The 19,382-nt window shown below is 36.7% G+C and overlaps 1 protein-coding gene across 1 annotated transcript in view; it reads left to right on the top strand.

Moving 5' to 3' along the window:
• Positions 1 to 16,460, top strand: part of SLC36A4 (solute carrier family 36 member 4) — a 54,566-nt gene extending 38,106 nt beyond the window's left edge. Inside the window, exons 10-11 of the mRNA XM_023645578.2 lie at positions 6,003 to 6,172; positions 12,179 to 16,460. Coding sequence (XP_023501346.1) covers positions 6,003 to 6,172; positions 12,179 to 12,492 — 484 coding nt within the window. The 3' untranslated portion in view covers positions 12,493 to 16,460. The remainder of the gene's footprint in view (positions 1 to 6,002; positions 6,173 to 12,178) is intronic.
• The last annotated feature ends 2,922 nt before the right edge of the window (positions 16,461 to 19,382 follow it).

Raw genomic sequence — 19,382 nt, forward strand, 5'->3', positions numbered from 1 at the left:
TCAAAAATCTATTTAAATAAGGTCATGTGACAGTAACACAGACCATAAAATGATGTTCCTTGTCATGGGGATTGATTTGTAGAATTTTTCCTTTCACTTTTTGTGGATTCTTTTCTTTCACACAAATGGTCTCAGGTTCTGATGTGAGTTACTATGTAGTACTTTAACTTACAGGATCTCCTCACCAACAAGGAGGTCCCAAATGGGAAAAGTTGGCGTGAGATTAGTCTGAAGAAAAAAATGGCTATGGAGTTAGGCAGGCCCCCCGCAGAGGCTTTAAAAGAAGGGTATTATCTTTTGAGTTTGTGTTGAGTGAGTGTCAGATCATTAGAAAATATTCTGGGCGATTGTGTTTAGATTATACTCTCCGACTCCTCTGATAGTAATTTATGGAATTTAAACCAGAAGGTGGTTTCCAGCTTCTGTCATTCTTGTCAGGGAAGGTTGGAGATGTGGAGACTTGATGGTAATCATTGAGTATCAGTGATGGTCTAAGTTCTTAAGAGGACTTAACATAGCCAATAGTATTTATTTGGGTTCTGTCACTGTGTCCTCTTGAGTGATAGTATATACATCATAGGAACAAACATCTTTTTTTGTTGTTGGTCTCATTTGTTCAGTTTTGTTTTGTTGTTTTCTTTTTACCAGTCTGAAACACAAGGTCTGTTCCATACTCTTTCTTCTTTTTCCCATCACAGTTTACTGTACCAGCTTATTTGGTTTCAGTTAGTGGCTCTTTAACTTTTTTTTTGGTGAGGAAGATTGTCCCTGAGCTAACATCTGGCCAATTGTTCTCTATTCTTTTGTATGTGGGATGCCGCCACAGCATGGCTTAATGAGTAGTGTGTAGGTCCATGCCTAGGATCTGAACCTGTGAACCCTGGGCTGCCAAAGCAGAGTGCATGAACTTAACCACTACGCCACTGGGCCAGCCCCTAACTTTGTAAATGGCAACCTACAGTAAGAAAGGAAAATATGTTCTATGGAAAAACCGTAATAGAAGTAAGTGTGTATGTGTCCGTGTGCATAAGAATCTTTGTGGTACACGTCGCCCACACACATGTAAATAACTGAAATAAGTGAAAGGTTAAGTAAAAACCTTTAGTTTTTCTACATACAGCGTTCCGTGATATTCTCTACTCTAGTCTATATATTAGGGAAAAAACTTCTTACAATCCACTCAATTGATATCCTAACCTACTAATGGGTCATGATGAGGGTTTGAAAAATACTGGCCTAGACTAAATTCATACGTTACTCATTAAATCAGCAGACATGGACTTCTAAGAAATATCAAGGGTATTAGATTTTCACACGAACAGACACAGGGAAGCAGTAAGGTGACTTCTGCTGTCTCACATGTGGCATTCTTTGTGAAGCAGATATTGGATAGGAAAGGCTGAATCAAAAAGTAGGGTAGAAGCATATAAGAACAGGGATGACGTAGGCATTTTAATTTATTAAGATAATTAAACTGGGACTTCATTTTCCCTCCAAAACAGAACAGCCCCCGAGTCTAAGCCCATGTTTGTAGCAAATACAGGAGCTGGGTGCCTGGTAGCGGCAGGTAATCAATTGATCTTCATTGATCCCACAGGCGGTCAAGGGGTTGAACTCCGAGGAGCTTGTTGCCCGAGATGAAAATGTTTAGGCAAGAATGGACTCACCAAGAGGCACAATAAATAAAGAAATAGAGAAAGAAATTTAAGGTAACTAGAGAAAGAAGATTCATGTATCCTGGACTGTTTTCTCTGTCCTCTCCCTCACAAATTCTTAATAATCTTCTTCCAATATTAAAGTTGCCTGTATCTGGAAATCCTGGCCCAAAACTGCCTCTGCCTTTCCTCATCAGAATGACTGTCATTAATTATATTGAATCCAAAATGAAGAATGTCTACCAAATTCCTTTATTCACTTAACAGATATTTGTTGTGTGCCTTTTATGTACGAGGTGCTGTTCCAGGCACAAGAGAAACAGCAGTGAAGAGATAACAATCTCTTCATAATCCTCACACTCCAGTGAGCATGTAGCAAGCGTGGTGGTTCAAAGCAGTCAGTCTAGCGGTGGATGCTACATAACCCTGGTTGTTTTAGCGTTTAGCGTAGAGCGAGGTGAGGTTCTTGGTAAGAATTGTAGCTGGTCCTCAAGAAGACTCCTTTTCTTCTTAATAGAGCTTAAACCCTCAAGATTCTTAACCCGAGTGTCATGAAGCGGCCCTGAGGGAAAGTCATGTATCAGATTCTTTCCCAGAGTACTTCTGTATTCAACCTGAGAGAGAGAGAGCCAGTCAACAACTTATTTCCCAGGTTGGCTTTTAAACAATTTTTAAATATTCGTATCTGTGAATTTAGGTTAAGTATTGATTTGAGCCAATGTAGAGAGAAGAATAGAAGCATTAAAAATTTTGAAATCCTGTATTTTCAAAACTCATGTTTTCACTGGACCTGTTAGTTGTTTTTCCTCCCATAATCTGGTTTCATATATCGACTGCAAACTTATTTAAAAAATACATTTCTGCTCTTTACTAAGGTATTAAATTTATTTGCTACCAGTATAGCAGATTTTGTTTTCAAGCAATAATCATTTATATTCTGTGAAGTATTTTTAGTTGTGATGATTGGATGTAATTTCTAAGAATTACCTCTCCAAACCCATTTTTGACCATTAATATTAATTTAATTAATATTTAATAAGTATCTGTCACCTACTAAGTGCGTTGGGGGAAATACAGTGAAGAATAGAACAGAGTCTAACTTGCAAGAACTTTGGGAGTGAATTTTTAAATGCCTTTTAATGTACACTAAATATTATTTAAAAGTTATTTTATGTCCTTATATATCCTCAAAACAAGTTCCTATGACTTTAAGAAAGTTTATTTTTGGGGCTGGCCCGGTGGCGCAGTGGTTAAGTGCGCACATTCTGCTTCAGCAGCCCAGGGTTCGCGGGTTTGGATCCCAGGTGTGGACATGGCACTGCTTGGCAAGCCACGCTGTGGTAGGCGTCCCACATATAAAGTAGAGGAAGATGGGCATGGATGTGAGCTCAGGGCCAGGCTTCCTCAGTGAAAAGAGGAGGAATGACAGCAGTTAGCTCAGGGCTAATCTTCCTCAAAAAAAAAATAAAAAGAAAGTGTGTTTTTTGGAGAGAGAGTTTACTGGGTAGATTCTTCCTTCAACTCTTCATTCCTAAGACTTAGACATAAAGGCCCCTGCCATAGATGCCTGCTTAAAACCAAAATGAGAACAAAGGTTGATATTATCTGTGGAAAAGCTGAGTAGAGAAAAATAGTCTAGAATGATTGAAAATTTAGATGTCAAACATAGAAATTAGTGGGTTCTTGAAACAGAACAGAAGTAAGAGTGGAACAGTTGATTTTACAAGACTGCAGGCTTTTCTTAAACACTCTTATTCCTATATTAGTGTTCTTTGGTTGATGATTAGCAAGTATGCCAGCTTCTAAAAGACCCAAGCCACTTATTTCCCATTTTCACTCTGTGTAACACCAAATGATAGTAATTGTATATAATGTTATTGAATGTCATTAATAAAAATCAGATTACTAGCCTATATAACTTGTTTATATCAGTAGAAAAGTAATTATAATTATGCATTATGATGTTTTTTTAAATATGTTGTTAACCATACTTTAAAAACAAGTAAGTTAATTGGGGGCCGGCCCAGTGCGCACATTCTGCTTCGGCAGCCCGGGGTTCACCGGTTTGGATCCCAGGTGCAGGCATGGCACCACTTGGCATGCCATGCTGTGGTAGGCGTCCCACATATAAAGTAGAGGAAGATGGGCATGGATGTGAGCTCAGGGCCAGTCTTCCTCAGTGAAAAGAGGAGGATTGACAACAGTTAGCTCAGGGCTAATCTTCCTCAAAAACAAACAAAAAAAAGCAAGTAAGTTAAAAGATAATTAGAAAAAAGGAAGTGTTTGAATAATAATCTAATAAGAATATTCATCTAATTCTCCACAATTACGTATGAGAGTATATGAAGCAGGAGTCTTTTAGTTATTTTATACATTTCAGTAACTTGACCATTTATGTTTAAACTTTGAGCCTCAAGCTGAGAAATATATCCTGAGATCATTTTAAAATTAAGATTTTATTGTCACTAGCCATAAGGAGTTTCTTCTTAATTATGATGTTCGTAGTATTTTCAAATCTATTTCTACTCACCTTTTTTGTTTCCTTTTTACTCACTCCTATGATGAATACATTATGGGAGGAGACTTATGAATTCTTTCTTTCTTGGCCACAGTTTAGACAACTGTTTATGATCTTAACTACTTTAAGTCTTAAGACTTCAGAAATAAGCTTAAAGCCTAATTAATATCAAGGGCTTTCTTTACCAAAAGTGGAATATTTTCTATCCCTTTAAAATGATTGCCTTTTTTCTTAAGAAAGAAACACTCTTCCTGTGCATATGCCTCTTAGATGAGAGAGTAGAACTTTTCAGTGGGAAGGCTGTGGCTATCAATGACGTTTCTGCTGAAGGAGGACGTCCGTGTTACTCATTACCCCTAATGCTGCTGCACTTTCCATCCATAGTCTCCTCTTTCGTTTGTTTCTTAAAGAATATAAGAGTGATTGGGTTTTTATTTTGATTGCTATAAAATATTCAAAATTTCAAAAAATACAGCATACCATTTTATTAGCTGTAACCCAAGGGAGTAGGTTCTATATGTCCCTCTGAGTCCCATGCTTCTACATTTTCTCTCTCTGTCGTTATCATTTAAAACGTCGTCTTTTGCCAGACAAAGGAAGTCTACCAAAGTCTTTATCAAGACATGCATGCTGAGTTTTGACAAGAGGCTGTCTACCATGCAGGGAAAAAATATAATTATAAAGATAATTATAAAACTGAAAATTGCTGTGCTGTTTCGAAGCACTGGGCATCAAAAGGATAAATTTACTTGGACAGAACAACCACCACCCAACCCAACAACTTTATTTCCCTTATTAATGTAAGTTTAACATAGGTGGAATTCCTATATAATCTAGAGAACTTTGCAACTTGAAATCATTTAGATGCCTTCCTTTTGGACTTAAGAATGATGACATTTCTGCAACTAATGACATACCCACAAAGATTATCAAACAAGGAGAACCAACTCAGAGTTCAATATGAAGTTTTTCTTCTGTAGACAGATCACTGAGATATCAAAGACACACAGTATGCTCAACTTTTTAAAAGAAAGTTGAGAAAACGTTAGCTCTTCCCGGAGCTCAGCTTAACCCTCAGAACATTGGCTTAGCCTAAAATGAAATCTTTCCAACAAGATGTCCCAAAACTTTGCATGCCACGGTCAAGCTTTCTAGGCTTGTCAAAATGAATTGTCTGCCTGTCATCTAGAAATTTCATAGAGATCAGCTGGCTTTTTTATAAACAAGCATTTAATTAGTAAGATAGTGGCCTAAGTTTGTATTGGATTTCTTGTCTATCTTAACATTAAAAATAAAGGAAGAAAGCTAGATTCATATTAAGACAACAATGCGGATGAACCTGAAAGGCATTATGCTAAGTGAAACAAGCCAGACAGAGAAAGGCAAATACTGCATAGTATCACTTATATGTGGAATCTAAGAAGAAAAAAGTCAACCTCATATAAACAGAGAGTAGATTGGTGGTTGCCAGGGGCTGGTGGATGGGGGAACAAAGGAGAGTTTGGTAAAAAGGGACAAACTTTTAGTGATGAGAAAGGTCTGAGGATCTAATGTATAACCTGGTAACTATAGTTGATAACACTGTATTGTATGATTGAGTTTTGCTAAGAGAGTAGATCCAAAGCGTTCTCACCAAAAAAACAAAAGGCAAATATATGAAGTAATAGATGTGTTAATTAACTCAATTGTGGGACTCCTTTCACAATGTATATGTATATCAAATCATCACATTGTACACTTTAAATATATTACAGTTTTATTTGTCGGTTATACCCCAATAAAGCTGGAAAGAAAAGAATGACTAAATTTTGAAATTTTTTTTTTAACAGGTTATATCAATCAGTGAAAATTCTATATTCCTTTGGCATTTTTGTGACATATTCAATCCAGTTCTATGTTCCAGCAGAGATCATTATCCCTGTGATCACATCCAAATTTCACGCTAAATGGAAGCAAATCTGTGAATTTGTGATGAGGTCCTTCTTGGTTAGTATTACTTGTAAGTATCGCTGCATATTTATATCATAATAATTTTCATTGTTGAATTTCCTATAATGAAGCTACTGAAAGTATATTTTTTAATATTTTTGAAGCAATTTTATTCACCTAGCTGGGATACTTTTTGGTTTAAAATTTTGTTATTCTACTACTATATGAGAAAAACACAAACCAGATCCTGTCACACTTAAAAGAACAAATCAGATTATTTTAAAAGTGACGTCAGTGGTGATTAAAATAAAAATGTGTTTAAGTCACATGTGTAAGGGACCCCTTATATTGTTGATACACATTTTACTTTGGCTCTAGTTTTCCTCAGGTTTTTCCTCTCTGCTCACTGTTGTATATATAACAGTTTAACTCTCCATCACTACCAACAGGAATGGGTTTTGTTTTGTTTTGGTCTTTAATAATTTCAGTGGCTAATTTTACTTGTTATTTGGAGGAGTGTCTATAATCTCTTACTAGGGTGTCACGTTATAAAATACCTCCAGGAGACAACATTATAATGGAGGCTTGTAGAGAGGGAGCTTGAGTTTGGTATAGTGGGAAGAGTGTGAGTTTTGGAGTCACACTGATCTGATGGTTCACACTCGGGCCTGCTTGCTTATTGGTGTCTTTAGGCAAGTTACATACCACCTTTGAGCCCCTCTTAACTATGAAACGAAGGTAAGACTTCCTTATGGCATTTTTATAGGGTTTTAAAATATTAATGAAGTGGCTAGAAGTGATTATTGTCACCTTTATTATTGTAACCACAAATATAAGGATGACTGCAACAGCTGACGATGGGATTGCCTGGAATGATGGCAGGGACCAGATTACTGGTGTTCTGGGGAACAAGTGGCTTTGGAAATTCTGTGGATGATATTAATAAACTTCCTGGCCCGTTGAAGGTTAGAGAATGGTGCAGCTAGAAATTCTGGGCAACTCTGTAAGTTGCACTGAGTAGCTTGAGGTGGAGCTTATGCCTAGATTTAAAAGAACTTGGTGCATTCCATTTTGTTTGAAGAAAAAACAAAGCTGGGAAAAGGAAATGAAACTTATTTTTCAAAGTAGTATTTACATGAATTGTATCAACTAATAAGGGAAATCATCTTGAGGAATGAAGTCAATAAACCCATTCTCTGGTGACCAATGAAACATTTAATATGAAAAAGTTACTTTAAAACATTTTGAGGGGCTGGCCCCGTGGCAGAGTGGTTAAGTTTGAGTGCTTCACTTCGGCAGCTGCTTCGGATCCTGGGCGCAGACATGGCACCGCACGCTGAGGTGGCGTCCCACGTGCCACAACTAGAAGGATCCACAACTAAAAATATACAACTATGTACCGGGGGGCTTTGGGGAGAAAAAGGAAAAATGAAATCTTTAAAAAAAATTGTTTTTTGAAATTTTTTTAATACACTGCTTTTATTGAAATTTTGAAAACTATACTAAATAAAAAGACTAATTTCAGTAAAAGTCCTTTTATCAATAGGTGTAAGACAGTTCTATTCTTAAAGTGTGTCTCCTTTTAAAATTAATTACTGAAATTCATTTAAATGAGCTTGAGAAAAATGTTGAGATCAGAAATTTTAATAATTTCATCCATTTCTGCACATTGGCTGCCATCGTTATGTTGGAGCTACCTATGTGCTGAAGCATAGAGCATTGTAGCTTTTTCCTTGCTCTTTCTTTGTTTTAGTTAAGAATAGTTAAAGCTGCTCAAGCATATATGAGGGTTATATTTGTAGCATGCTTTGCACAAAGAGAACAGAAATCATGCGATACTCACTTCTGCTTTGTTGGGATACATCATTGAACACTGAACTTCATTTGAGTCTTTGGCCCAACCTTCCAAATTTAAGTAAAAGCCAACTGATATTCATGACTGAAATGTTTTTTATCTGTTCTCCAAAGCACTTGAAAAGATTTTGGGGAGGGTTCCTTAATAACGTGTGCGTGGACAGCCGACAGGACCTTGTAATGTCCATAGAGCAGGCTGTGTAACACTAGCCATGAGAGTGGCGGCTCAGCTGGATTTGCGTTGAACACTGAGTATCTTTCAGTGTTCCGTAATCCTTTCCAAGGACTGAATCCAAATTTGTAGTGTTGGTCTTCAAAGTAGTGGGCTTATCAGCTTGGATTATATTGGTTATGTCCAAGTCTGCATTTAGCATTTGAATCATCATTTCAGAATATCTTCTTAGTGGAACTCAAAAGCTTGAAAAGATGGATCAGCCTCTTCCTACATATTCCCTGTAGGCACTTACTTGGCATGTAGGCATCTCACAGGTGAGGAAGAAGAGTGGATAGAAACTGGCCAGAGGCCACCATGGACAACGATAAATACCTTTTACAGTCATGCATCACTTAATGATGGGGATACGTCTGAGAAGTGCATCATTAGGCAATTTGTCATTGTGTGAACATCATAGAGTGTGTACTTAGACAAACCTAGATGATATAGCTTATTACACACCTAGGCTCATGGGACCCCTGACCTCATGGGACCACCTTTGTATGTGCAGACGTTGTTGACCAAAACATTGTTATGTGGGTACATGACTAATTTAAAAGCAAACCTGTAGAAAGAGATGTTAAATTTTGAATTGTAATGAACACTGAGACCAGTATTTTGATTCCACGTTTGAATTGAATCTGAAAAATATGTTAAATCCTGTTTATTTCTGTCCCTGTCCAGTTCGTTGACTCTTCTGCTACTTCTGATTTGAAGAGTCGTTGGCTTTGAGAGTATGCTTTCTGCTTTTTAGTAGTTTGTGACTACATAAGTACCAAAAAGCGTAAATCTTTAGTAGTTTGTAGAATACTAAAGACACTAAAACCCTCTTTGAGTTAGTTGCCACTGCAGATGAGAAAAAGTACTATTCTGTATCCTAATATTCTATTTTAGAGTCAGTAGGTGTATGGAGAGCAAAATTAACAACTGTGTAATTAAAATTTATCTGCTGTTTCCCACCATTTTATTGTTGATGTTATATTATCAAGTATTTTATTTTTGTCTCTGATATAGCCTCTTTCATTCCTCAGATGCAAAGAATGGACTTAAAAAGTAGGCTTTGTTTTCCATATCAGAGGAAACTTTGCACCTTAAGGATACATTCTTTTTCTCTATAATATAGTTTTGGGAAATAGTGAATAAGCTTAATTAGTACTTAATAGATCTACTCATAATAGCTGTCTGTAAATGACATAGAGCAACCTATTTATAGTAATCCTATAGTGAATATTTGTAACAAGTGAACTATTCTTGTCCCAAATTATCCTTTGACTTATTGTTTTTGTAATTTTGAGCTTTTAAAAATGTTGGTTTTGCCTAAAGTATATATACTTCTCTTCCTTGTCTGCTAATAACATTACCAAATAACATATTAAGCCATTTTTACTAGCAAATGTCTATTGGTTATATAACATTTAAAGGATGACTTTATCCAATTGATAAATTTCATTATTTGAAAGTGTTTGAAAATGGAATTTTAGTGTGAATGAATAAATTCTAAAATCCTGTGGTGTTCCTCCACTTGGTTTTCCAGCAATATTTCGCCTGATTTACTAGTGGCAGCTTGGATTATTGAAAACATTAATGAGGAAAAACAGGTTCCAAAATGAAAGTCTCTTCAGATGGCAAGGTTCTAGTCACGTTTGCCTGGCTTTCCTTTTATACTGCCGCTTACCGAAGTAGGTGAAGTGTGCCTCCACAAAATGGATATATTCAGTGAATTTTCAGAGGTCCTAACTGTTTGAGAGTTATGATTTACATTATAGTTCCCTTGAGAGAAATGTTAAAAGGATGTAGCAAGCATCCATTAAACAGGGAATCCACTTTATAAAGTATTTCTAGTTTAGAGCTCCAACTTCTTCAAAGTCAGTTATTTTATTTAGGAAGGTTTATTATACTTCAATCCTGTAAGTATGAGGCTAGGTTTATAATTTCAAAATAATTTTTAGGGTTTTAACTTTCATAATTTAAATAGAAAATGGTAAATAATAACTTGTGGTTCCAAGAAACATGGTGGTTCCAAATTAATTCCACATACTCCTAAAAAACATTGAGAGCCACCAAGAGAATCGAAGAAGGAAAGAAAAGCCTAAACTAAAAATTAAGAAGTAGAGAAACCAGTAGACTGTAAACCTAAGACTTAATTACAAAGAGCACAAGTTAAATTATATATTTCTGTAAGTTCAGTAAGAGACAAAGAGGCTAGATATGAGAAAATAAAAAGGAAGCAAACTTAGAAATACAAGAAAGAGATAACAAAGATGAGAGAGGAAGATGATAGCTTTAGAAGACAAGTAAAGGAGAGCCAACACGTGCATAATTGGAGTCCTCACAGCCAGAACTATGGTGACGTGATCGTCATTGGTGGCAGTGGTGATATAGTTGTCACAACTTGCATGTGAGCAAACTCAGTTATTTCTCCTGGCAACTCCAAACTGTCAGTCATTCACCAAACCATTTAAGGACTATCTGAAGAAAGAATATGAGTCTTGGTTTTTTGCAAACCTTCTGTTGATATCCTTTGGTAAGATAAAGATAAGATCACGAAAGTGCCAGATCAAAACTTGCAGAAAACTTATCAATGGTTTGAAAGAAAATCCTGTTGACCATAGTGATGCATTATTTTTTTTCTAACTTTTTAGTTTGAAATAATTTCAAAAAGTTGTAAAAGAAAGTAGAGTTACCATAAACCCTTTACTCAACTTCCCATAATTTTAACAGCTCACATTCCACAATACAGTTATTAAAACCAGGAAATTGACATTGATACAATCCTACTAACGCATCTATAGACCTTATTCTGATTTCTCCAGTTTTCCCACTGATAACCTTTTTCTGATCCAGGAACCAATCCAAGGTCCTACTTGAGGGTAGTTGTCATGTTTCCTTCGTCGTCTCCAGTCGTGACAGTTCTTGTCTTTGTATTTCTTCAGCGTGACATTTTGAAGTGTTACTAATTTTGTAGAATTTCCTTCCATTTGGATTTCTGTGATTCTTTCTTATGATTAGATTGAAGTTAAGCAGCTTTTTTTTTAAAGGTTTTATTTTTCCTTTTTCTCCCAAAGCCCCCTGGTACATAGTTGTACCATACGTGTTTTTAGTTGTGGGTCCTTTTAGTTGTGGCATGTGGGATGCTGCCTCAGCGTGGCCTGATGAGCGGTGCCATGTCCACGCCCGGGATTCGAACTGGCGAAACACTAGGCCACCAAAGCAGAGCTTGTGAACTTAACTACTTAGCCACGGGGCCAGCCCCTGAAGTTAAGCATTTTTAACAACAATTCCACAGGTGATGCTTTGCACTTCTCAATGCATCATTTCCTGGTGTCAGTATGTCTTATTACTGGTGATTTTAACTTTGATCACTCGGCTAAGATGGTGTCTGAAAGATTTCTCTACTGTAAAGTTACTCTTTTTCCCTTTATAATTAAGAAGTATCTTGTAAGGAGATATTTTGAGACTAGGTAAATATCCTGTTCTCCTACTGTTTTTGCCCACTAATTTTAGCATCCTTCAGTGCCTTTTCCTGAAACAACTATTTTGTGGTGTTTGCTTAATAATGATTTTCTGTTTCCATTGTTCCTTATATTTTGGTTAGTTGGAATTCTAGTGTAAGGAATAGCTATCCCTTCTCCCCACTTATTTAAGAATTTATTTATGTCATACCACCCCATGTTTTGTGCATTTTAGAATGCGCTGTATGGCAGAGTAATGAAAATGCTTTGGAAGTAAACTATGAGAACTTCTTCACCTGGAATTTCACGGCAAAAAATTAAAAGTTGTTTATATAACAAACTCTGTTGACAAGTCAAAGTCCAAGAAATTTCACTCACTGTTTTGGTTTGTTTTCTTTATTAGCTCAGAGCAAAACGTGACATACTCTTTCACAAGCAATAGTTTAATAGTGCCTACTTGCATTAATGACTTGTAATGCATTGAAAATATCTACATTTAGTATTCACATAAGTATTAGATATTTAAGCAAGACAAATGTGTGGTTTTGTTTTCTAGGTGCTGGAGCAATTCTGATTCCTCGTTTGGACATTGTCATTTCTTTCGTTGGAGCTGTGAGCAGCAGCACGCTGGCCCTGATCCTGCCACCTTTAGTTGAAATTCTTACCTTTTCTAAGGAACACTACAATATATGGATGATCCTGAAAAATATTTCCATAGCATTCACTGGAGTTGTTGGTTTCTTGTTAGGTACATATGTAACTGTTGAAGAAATTCTTTATCCTACGCCCGTGCCTGTAGTTATAGCTGGCACTCCGCAAGGTCCCTCTCTAAATTTGAATTCAACGTGCTTTACATCCGGTTTGAAATAGTAGAAGCAGAATTATGAGACTTCTACTTTTGTCTCAGTTTTGAAAGTGATTAAAATAAGAACTAGTAGAATACCTTGCCATAAACCTAAAAGTAGGACCAAACTCTGTTTTCTTTTGGCAGAGTATCGATATTTTGTCAGTAAATTATAATTCTTTACCAGTAGTGGTAAACTATGACAGATTCTTGGTTATAAGTATTAGCAGTAATTTCAAAATTTTAGTTTTCAAAGTTGAAAAAATTAAAATTAAAATGTTAAGATTAAAGAATAAAAAGACTTCTGTTATTCTTCTTCAGTCAGAAATACTTTAACCAAGATTCTCTCTTTTACCCCCATGCTACTCTGCCACCCAGTTGAGGAGAGAACAGGGTTTCAACAATAAGAGAATTAGAGAAGGACACCGGGGACAGAAATCTCCAGACCATCCCAGTGAATGTCAAAGTATACGTTGTGTTTAATTAAAGATATCTCAATTATGTTTTTATTAGAGAGCCAAATACTAATGGTTAATTCCTGGAAGTATAGAAAACTTGATTAGCTATAATGTAAGCATCAGAAAATCCCAAAAACCAGAATTATTTTTACACTCTTCTGTAATGGTGGTTGATCTTCATAATGAAAACCAAGAAGCACTGTGCCAGGTTCTGTCTTAGTGTTGCAGCCAAATTCGAAAGAGACTTTAAAGGTGATCCAATATAGTCCCCTTATTTTTAACCTGAGGAAATGGATGCTCAGAAAGGTTAAGTAACTTGGTCAACACCGCTCAGCCTTGAGATCGAGAGAATCTGTTTTGATTCCAAGTTCAGGATTTTTTATTTTTCACATCACATCCAAGGAAAAGAGTAAATTATGTTTAGTTTAACTCTAGTGTTGCATCTATTTAATTATATTTTGCTATTTTGAAAGTGGCGATCTTTGAATATTGTATATGACCTGAGCAGAGAGTCAGGAACTCTGAAAAGCCCACCAAGGGTCATTAAGCCTCAGCAGGGGGAGGAGCCATCCTTTTTTAAACAGAATAGAAAGCACCTGCTGGTGTAACTGCTGGCTGGCAGAAGCTGCCCTGGTGTGCTGTGTGACTGGAGCCCCACTCCTGTTTCTTCCCTTTCCTGGTGCTGTAGGCACTGTTTTTCTTAATGGCAGAAAATAGATATCTGACAAAATACAGGATGTCTGCCCTCTCTCCAGCCTGTGGCTTCCTTATTACAGCCTTTTAGTGATCTGAATGGGCAGAATAAAAGAATAATGAGATTCATGCTTAGGAAAAATCGAGACAGTAATAAACTGCCTACTAAATGTTGAGAGACTCCAGGCTTCTTGCAGAGAAACACCTTCTGTTGCTCCACCTTCTTCAAGCCCAGTTATTCACCGAAACAAAGATCTCAGCTGGCGTGGAAGGTCTAAAACATTAAGAATCCTGATTTTTTTTTAAATTCATACTTTAAAACGTGTTGACCTTTTTAATCAGCTAGTGGTACTCTAATTTGTAACACACGGTATCATCAGGATCACTGTAGTGCATATAGTCTCTATTTTTATATGTAAATATTAACTTAGTTCATGTATTTTTTGCTTACATCATTAACGAGTCATCAAATATAATCCTCAAGATATATCAGAAGCTTTATTTTGGTACAAAATCATAAGAATCAAAACTTTTTAAAATGTTTGCATTAGATATCACCAATAATTGTGATACTTTTATGTCAAATCTGTTATGTTGAGCCTTTAGGCGCATTGAAAGGATGCAGAAGAAGTTACAGAAAAAGTAATCATCGTGGAAACTGTTATATATAATCTTTATCAATAAGGTGTTTTTTAAAAACAATGTATAGCTTGGTATAAAATGACTTGAAAACCATTATTTAATAGAAAGCACTATTAGGTTTTTGTCAGCTGTCTTCAGATAATATTTCTAGTCTATGTGTGAAATTTTATTTTTATCCTTTTTACCTGTTGTTCATTTTCCTTATGGAATTCGTCAGATTCAACAAAATTTTGAATAGTTGATCATCACAATAAATATATTTTAAATTCAGCTTGAACAAATGCTGTGCATGTTACCAGCCAGGCTTCCTCATGCAGTGAGCGCTCAGCCGACCTCCAGGGCTTACTTCACTAGGCTATCCGTGCTCTAAATACGAGAGGAAAGTTGGAATGCAGAAAGGAAGAGGGGCTAAACGGGGACAGTAGTTTTAATTCTTCACAAAAAATACTATGTAGATGCAAAGTACAAATGCACTTATTTAAGGATTTTTGATAATGTATTTTATTTGCAAAAAAAATCAGTGGAAGTATTTTTCCTCTGAAAATTTATTTTAATGACTCATAGCATTTTCTAAAGATTTTTGGAGGAGATATTTTGATTATACCAGCTGTTGCTTTTATTTTGGGGCCTGGAAAAAGAAGAATGATTGCACCTGTCAAATTTTGTATCCAGTATCTTTGTCCGTTACATTATGGCTAAAATGACTTCAGCGTTTCATCTGCAGGCACAGTAAATACCCTCTTCACTGAAAGCTCATCAGGTGTCTGGGAGCTGTTTCTACTCCTGGGGTGGGGAGAGAAAGGAAAGCTGTGTTTACCTCTGATGACCTCTGATCTGAGTCAGTGATCACCATTCCCTTACATTGGAAAGGATTTCACTAGTTTCAGAGTTGACTTGTCAAAACACTGGTTCTCAAACACTTTGGTCAAAAGATCTTCTTTTCCCCACGTGGACAGATTTCTCTACAAAGAAATAAGAACTAGAGTTTTTCTTGGTTAAAGACCAATTTGTGTGGTGTTACCAAATGAAAGAAGTACTGTATTAGCAAATGCCACGTTATGTTTTAATTCTGTCTTCACGGGATTCTCCTTAATTAAAACCATTTCTGCCTCTTGCTTGGGTGATGCACTTAACATCTTTGTAAGCATTTTGTGCAATGTGCATGTTGTAAATGTCCTAACAGAGCCTATTTCATTCAGTATTTTCATAATAGTTACAGGAAAGCTCTCTAACAGCAAAATACTATGAAAATATTTATTAATTAAAGATCTACATTAATGCCATTTCAGTGGTGGCAAAGCACATGTCTTACTGTAGCTTCCGTGTGGCGTCTCCTCATCGTAGTTGTCAATACAGGGTCTGCCTAGTGCGTTTGTTTACTGGTACTAGATACCACATTAGGTCTTGACCTCACTTCTCTTTTCTTAATTTGAAAGGGAGAAGATAGAAAATAGAGCTAATGGCAATAATAAGTAAAATTATTGAAGACAGTAGCTCAGTGAATATTTTCTGTTGGGGAATAAAATAATTTGGTAAAATGAGTTTTTAAAAAATGAGTCTATTTTAATCTTTTTGGCTCAACTACCTTCCCCTTGTAAGAAAGTTGAGAAACTTTGATCTGAAAAGTGTAAGAAGTTGCTCCCTGACATGAAGCGGCTGGCTTTAACAGTAAGCACTGCAGTAGTGTTACGGTTAATCTTGTTTATGCTGCTAGTGCTCACCAGGCTAACCACCTTTCCGAAAGTGGTTGTTTTTGACGTAGGAGGTAAAAAAAATATGCTTTAGAAATGCTATTTATTGCCCTGTGATAAACGAAATGATGAATCACTCTCATTCTTAATATTTCACATTAGCTAGTTCTTATGCACACACACATACCAGTAATCTACATGAATTAGATACTAATAGTAATTTACCATTTAAATTGGGTCCAGGAAGATGATGTGTTGAAAGGTCACTCTGAAAATTATTCCATTAAAGTTTTTTTGATAACAAATAGGTAAATACATGTTTATGCCGTGAATAAATAAAAGTGTCAATTTTTATGTTTTTCAAGTGATTTTGTTTGAATGAAAAGTAAATATCATTGCACTTGAGTCAATTCCTTTTCTTTTAACTTATTTTTCTTTATCGTATGAAAAATATCTGTCTTAAAGTACTGTAACTTCTGATTTTCAATAAAATATTATTTTGCTTGCAAATGCCTTTTTAAATAAATTTGTCTTTTGTAAGCTTAAATGACATTGACAAATGTCATAAGCCGAAAATGGCACTAGTATAATATTCTCGTAATAACATTTTAATGTCTTTGTGGTTTTTTGTGATGTGATCTTCCATCTTGGTAGCTGATATTATGTACCTCCAAGATTTAAGAGCAGAAGTTGATTGAAAATGAAAGAACATGCTCAAAGCTGTGACCTTAACTTCCTGCCGAGTGAATGCAAGATGAGCGGTGTGCAGATGCTGCATCCGTGATTTAATTTGCCACTCTCTTAAGGTCAGGAATATGTATCAATCAGACGTTAATACATTTTGCTTGCATTATGCCAACCCCATATCAAAGACCATGAAGATATTTATACCTTGACGTCAATAATCCTGCTCTTGGGAACTTAACACAAGGACATCATCAGAAGACAAAGACTCTATGCCTAAAGGTGTGTTGGCAACATTATGTTGTAATAATGAAAAACTGGAAACAACCTGAATGTTTAACAATAAGGGAGTCAAATTGTGATAACCTAGAATGCAGTGAAGATTAATTATGCTGTTATACTGAAGATTAGTAATTTAGGATAGAATAAATACATAATATTTTTAACTGCAGCTCTACAAAAGTATGCTTTTGGACCAAGACAAGGAGAAATGTAGAAATTGGAGCCATCGTGTTAGGAAAAAAGAGATGGGTTTCAGTATTTTTAAGTGAGTCGTCAAGGGAAGGCTGTGAGAGAAGTAAGGGGAAATAGTTTTTGGAGAGGGAACAGGGAGTTTATAACACCTAGTCGTGGTACATGCTTTCGGCAAGCAACGGAAAGAACATAAGGACCAAAAGGGATAAGACTAGGTACATAGAGATGCAAACGCAATGATGAAAAGCCCTACAGAATACTTGTTGGAGAGAAAAAATTAAATATAGCCACTTGGTAAAAATAATTTTAGGATTTTTTTAAAAATGTAAAACGTTTAGTGGTTATTCTTAACAGATATACACATGCTCTCAAATTTTGCATATAAAGTGATGGGGTTCACATTTTGAGGGGTCCACAGACCTCAGGGGAAACGTGCATCAATTTGAAGAACAAATTGGTTCAAAGTCTGCCAATAAAGGTAGATTTGTTTGAAGGCTTAACGTGGAGCCATGGGATCAGGTCTCTTGGTCTTCACAGTTTGCTGGTGCCGTGAAGCACAGGGCTACCTGGTACTAGATGATAGAATGATTCTCAAACTAAAGCCCTCTGTTAATCTTGCCGGGAAATTAGGGAGTAATTTTGTTATCCTCCATCCTGAGTCTCGATCTGGGCTAAAATAAAGGAGGGGGATTGGACGCTGACCACCCAACCTGCGCTGAGTGGAGAGGACAGGTGTTCTGGGTGTGGATCAAGGTTGAGCAGGTCTAGAGGAGAACAAGAAAAGGGACAAAAAACATGGGCAGAGCAGAAGGAACATCTTCAGGTCACGGGCCGATAACGTCATGTATCTTTGTAGCTCTGGTACCTGGTGCTATTCCACAAAGGCACAGAATAGGTGCTAGAAAATCTGGTCTTGTCCCTTTCCTGTCACAACTCTTCTCTCCTTCCCCAGTCTCAGCTGTACAAAGACCAAGCTCCTTAGTGTGGTTCCCTGGCAGGCCTCACTCCCTGCCTCCCCCTACAAGTTACAGCAACACCAAAGTGCTGGGTTGCACTGCAAGCACACCACACGCATTCTGTTTTTCATATGCGTGAGTCCATCACCTCCTCATACTGAAACTGTTTCCTTCTACGCCCTCCCTAATTTTTTTCCTGGCTAATCCTTAGTTATTGTTAAGATTCAATGTAGGTGTTTGTTCTGCCAGGAAGCCTTCCCATCCATCCTCTCCCCTACCCAGAGTGAGTTGTGTATGCCTTCCTTCACACTAGCAAATGGCCTTGGGTTGATCATCCCACTTGCCACACTGTTTGGTCATTCAGTTTCTGTGTCTGTCTCTCCATTAAGTTGGGTGCTCTACAAGCATGCTACTTATATTAAGTTTGTGGTTTCTTCTCTGTCCTCGCCTAGAGAATATAAGCTCCACGAAGGAGGCAATTTTGTCAGTTGTGTTCACTACTGAAAATCCAGTGCCTAGAAGAGTGTAGGGTACATAGGAGATGCTCAAAAAATATTTGTTGAGTGAATGAATGCACAAAAATTAAGGACCAGAACTCCAAGTTCTGGTCCTTAATAAAATCTTCAAGCATAGGCTTTTTGTAGTGTTCCCTCTACCCCGTGCCTATTTGTTGAATGACTGTGGCCAGCAACCGTCTTTTCCACCTTCTGTGCTAGCTCAGCATGCTGAAATACTGCAGAGAAAAGACACTCCAGTCTGAATGTCTTATAGAAATCCTGTGAATTAGTCAAACCTTAAAAAGCGTATTCAGAAGCTTCTGATGATGTATGTGAAGTCTCTGAGAAGGAAAAGACCGAAAACCCTTCCTCACAAGCCTTTGTGTCTGCCTGTTTTATATGAGCAGACTAAGTTTTGTAGAAAAAAACTCAGAGGTTATATTTATACTTTCTACTCATTGTTTAAAAAATTATATATGACCTAGAATACAAGTGGTCCATTTCTGTCTAAAAAGAAGTATCTATCTAAAGTATAACATCTAGCCCTGATATCTGAGAGTATTTTCCTGAACTTCTAATGCCAAGGGTTCCCTCCTTGTAAGAGTCTTACATTCCGTAGTTTATTGGAATCCTCTCACAAAGGAGCGTGTTCTCTGGCTGTACCTATTGTCAAAGCGCGTCAGTGTTTGCCACAAAGGGACCCCAGTGCAGGTCAAGAATGGGGGTCAATACATGCTGAGAAAAGTGGCTGCCAAGATGATCATTTTGTAGAAAGAGCTAAAAATGAAATGTGAAAATAAGAAGAATAGCAATGAATATCT

Source organism: Equus caballus, chromosome 7 (genome assembly GCF_041296265.1).
Source record: "Equus caballus isolate H_3958 breed thoroughbred chromosome 7, TB-T2T, whole genome shotgun sequence".
Lineage (NCBI taxonomy): Eukaryota > Metazoa > Chordata > Mammalia > Perissodactyla > Equidae > Equus > Equus caballus.